This window comes from Sinocyclocheilus grahami, unplaced genomic scaffold (genome assembly GCF_001515645.1).
Source record: "Sinocyclocheilus grahami isolate Dianchi unplaced genomic scaffold, SAMN03320097.WGS_v1.1 scaffold6080.1, whole genome shotgun sequence".
Taxonomy (NCBI): Eukaryota; Metazoa; Chordata; class Actinopteri; order Cypriniformes; family Cyprinidae; genus Sinocyclocheilus; species Sinocyclocheilus grahami.
The window spans coordinates 3,160-6,827 of record NW_015510602.1 but is presented as its reverse complement, the minus strand read 5'-3'; the positions used below and the strand labels follow the sequence as shown (position 1 = coordinate 6,827).

Below are 3,668 nucleotides of genomic sequence, written 5' to 3'. Positions count from 1 at the left end.
AATGCAACTTTTATGCCTAAAAATCAGTTTCACAAAGTAAAACAAGTGAGCATGTGCTAAACAAGTGTCAACACTCTAGCTTGCTTAGTGTTACAATTGACCCCCTGAGTATCCTCAGTCACAATATCCAGTTGAGTTCATGACTCACGCCACCCCTGTGGTCATTATCAGAGAAGTTAATTTTACTTATTCATATCAAAAGATCATGTGGCTTTGCAAAGATCTTCCAGTTTCAGAATAACAAATCAGTCTATTTTGTTCCCTACATCATTAATTTAAAGTCAAATTTAAATGCCGCCGCAGTCGTAGTATCGGTTTCTCAGTGCCACAGACTGGTTTCAATATGGCTACCAGAACACAATAACATGCAGGGAAATATCAGGTGGTAATGTTTCCTATTATCCAATCAGTAAAACATTCAAACTGAGCTTTATAAAAGAAACACCACGCAACACTTGCACCTATAGGCATGATTCGCTTGTATCTCATTCAGGCATGACATAGTCGGGCTAAACCATGCCTTTTTAGACACGACTGAGGGATCCATGCATGCATAAAACTGCATACATGTGCCTCTTTCTTGAAAAAACAAAACAACTAAAATAATGAAACAACTGCACACTCATGCAAAACACCAGCTGCAAGCTCACAGTGCACAATGCATCTTGGTTTCACAAGAAACTTATTGACCAAGTGCAAAACAACCCAGTCTGAGAAACATTCAGCAAAACTGAATACAGGAGCTCTGACAACAACGTATGACTGGTGCATGAAGGTGTTTGAAGTGCGGGGAACACAATAAAGACACTTCAAAAAACCTGGAACATAGAAACAGACAATAAAGACACAGACAGGTGCAAATACAATAAAGAGAAATATCTGAATCAAATACAGTGCATATAGAATAAAGCACACATAGAATACAGACACAAGCATAAATCACAGATATAGTATCAATCCAAACATGTGAGCTGGATGGGCCATACCTCCCACTCCTTATCTGAATTTTCTACAGTTTGCTGCTCCTCGTTTGCCTCTGACTCCTCGATTTTCTTCACCACGATGAAGCCAGGATCACGGCTGATGCTTCCTACCCCATCCCCAAAAACATCCGAGCTCCACTGGATGAAGAAAACGTACAGGTGGTCTGACCTACAGAAACAATGACAAACACACTGTTAAAAATTATATTATATGCCATTTTTAATTGCTTATGAGCCAGATGGAATATGCTGAATTTTTCCACATTTTTTGCTCTGATTTTAGGGAAAAAATGGGAATTCTGTGGAATGGATTTAGACATGGTTAAATACGTTAAATGAGTTACATTCTTATTGGTAGCTTAAAGAATAATCCAAATATAAAGAATATTTAATAAACAAACATGTCTGATCAAATGTGTTCCATTCTGATTTGTTTAGAAGTTTCTAGATAAAAATATTTTTACAAGATTTTACAGCACGAAAATAGTGGCAATACTGTGCATCTGAATTTGATTTATTTTTGTTAGACATGGTTAAATACGTTAAATGAGTTACATTCTTATTGGTAGCTTAAAGAATAATCCAAATATAAATAATATTTAATAAACAAACATGTCTGATCAAATGTGTTCCATTCTGATTTGTTTAGAGTTTCTAGATAAAAATATTTTTACAAGATTTTACAGCACGAAAATAGTGGCAATACAGTGCATCTGAATTTGATTTATTTTTTATTTATTGCATTAATATATATTTTTTTAAATAAAAAATGAAGTATCTGTAATAAAGTACACAACCATTCAAAGTTTGGGGTTGGCAATTATTATTATTTTTAAATGTTTTTAAAAGAAGTCTATTATGCTCACCATAGTTGCATTTATTTGATCAAAAATACAGTAAAAAGTAACACTGTAAAATATTATTACAACTTAAAAAGTTTTCTTTTCTAATATATTTAAATATGTAATTTATTCCTGTGATGGCAAAGCTGAATTTTCAGCAGCATTACTCCAGTCTTCAGTTTCACATGATCCTTCAGAAATCATTCAGATATGCTGATTTGCTGCTCAAGAAACATTTCTTTTTATTTTCAGTGTTGAAAATAGTTACAACATTATAATGTAGCGTAACAGCGTAATATTCCTATTGATGAATTGAAAGTTCAAAAGAACAGCATTAATTTGAAATGGAAATCTTTCGCTGAACCCAAATGGTAGTGCATGTAACTTTTGTTTTTAAACAGGCAAAGCTATGGAAAACTCAGTGTGACTTGCATCAGGATGCGACAGGCAGCGTGAGCTTCAAAGCCTCGCCTGTCAGGCCCTGCTCACGCACTATTGTCATGATACTTTACACTGATCATCCGGGTCGCCACCCAACTAGGCCATGTCTCAGTGACAACAACAGACAGCAGTTTGGCCACAGAGCTCTGCAGTACAGTACTACAGCATGTCTGGAGTTCTTTTCCTAACTTGCAGACTATGTCAAAACAAATCTATTCTGACACTCTCATTCTGATTTAGCGCAGCAAGTTTCCTAAAAAATATCTGTGACTCATCTCATACAGTGATAACAGACAGAATAAGTTCCAGTGCGATGAAGAACACTGAACGCTTGTGTTGAATCAGAGGGTAGATGAAATAAGACAAAGACAGTACTGTTTCAGTACTAGAGAGCTCATCGCATAATAAGACCATGTTCAATTTATATCATTAAAAATGAAAGTGACTTCTCACAAAATTGAATTAGAAATTGAATTATGCGGTGTAATTTCATAGAGAAATGCGTTTTGTGTGAATCTGACAAAAATATAAATAGGGCACATTTCAACCCTTAATAATAATAATAAGACGACTAAGGGAAGAAGAAATTATATATTTTGTACAAATAAAATTAACAAATAATATAATACATAAAATTAATCTGCATAAAGAAAAAGCCTAAATAAAATAAAAGAATAAAATTAAATAAAAAAACTAGACTTAAAAAACATTATAGATGGATGGATAGATAAAAAGGAGTAATTTGACTAATATGTAATGTAAATCTAAGTGAGTGGCTCAGCCAGAATAAAGTGCAAAATGGACTAGGTTTTATACAAATAATGGACACAAACTGTGGATTAGTTTGACTCCACATGTCAGACTCACCTCTCCTGGGGAACAGCAAACCAGTACTCATGTTTACGGTCACGCTGTGCGTACTGCTGCATGGAGGCACTGGCGTTGGACACAAACGTCTTCTTCATGGCCTTGCCAACCCGCAGACACAGAAACTTGTGAGACTTCTGCCTCTCCTTGGACACCATGAGGCCTGAAACACAGAAATATAAGCTCATCCTAAAAGCCCACCACAGAAACGGAGCAAAGGTAAAAACGGTCACCATAATGTAAAGAATTATATGCAGTTGAAATTTGTCTTACAAAAATGACTAATACATGATCAAATTTGAATGACTGTCTATAAGTGTGATGCAGTAATGCATCAATCATCTCATGGCCTGCATATGAAGGACATGAAGCACATTATCTTAAAAAATAGACATGCAATAATCACTGGAACAAAAACACATTGCCTCAAATGAACTACTCCCTGCCGGGAGCTCATATGCGAAGCTGAATCCAATGCATCTTTTGTTAATAACTGATTAGAAGGTCAACGCAGCGGGGGATGTAGAAAGAAACA

At 35.3% G+C, this 3,668-nt stretch overlaps 1 protein-coding gene across 1 annotated transcript; it reads right to left on the bottom strand.

The window, feature by feature from the left end:
* Positions 1-22: 22 nt before the first annotated feature.
* LOC107577449 (oxidation resistance protein 1-like) lies at positions 23-3,455 on the bottom strand. Its single transcript, XM_016263523.1, has 3 exons — positions 3,134-3,455; positions 987-1,152; positions 23-818 (listed from the first exon to the last, which is right to left on the bottom strand). Exons 1-3 carry the CDS (start codon positions 3,367-3,369, stop codon positions 810-812), a joined length of 411 nt encoding a protein of 136 aa, XP_016119009.1. The 5' UTR covers positions 3,370-3,455; the 3' UTR covers positions 23-809.
* Between the last annotated feature and the right edge of the window lie 213 nt (positions 3,456-3,668).

Coding starts and splice junctions, on each gene's coding strand:
- LOC107577449 (XM_016263523.1), bottom strand. CDS start 3,369: ATGGTGACCGTTTTTACCTTTGCTCCGTTTCTGTGGTGGGCTTTTAGG. Junction 1,153..3,133: donor TTTGCTGTTCCCCAGGAGAG/GTGAGTCTGACA, acceptor TTGTTTCTGTAG/GTCAGACCACCTGTACGTTT.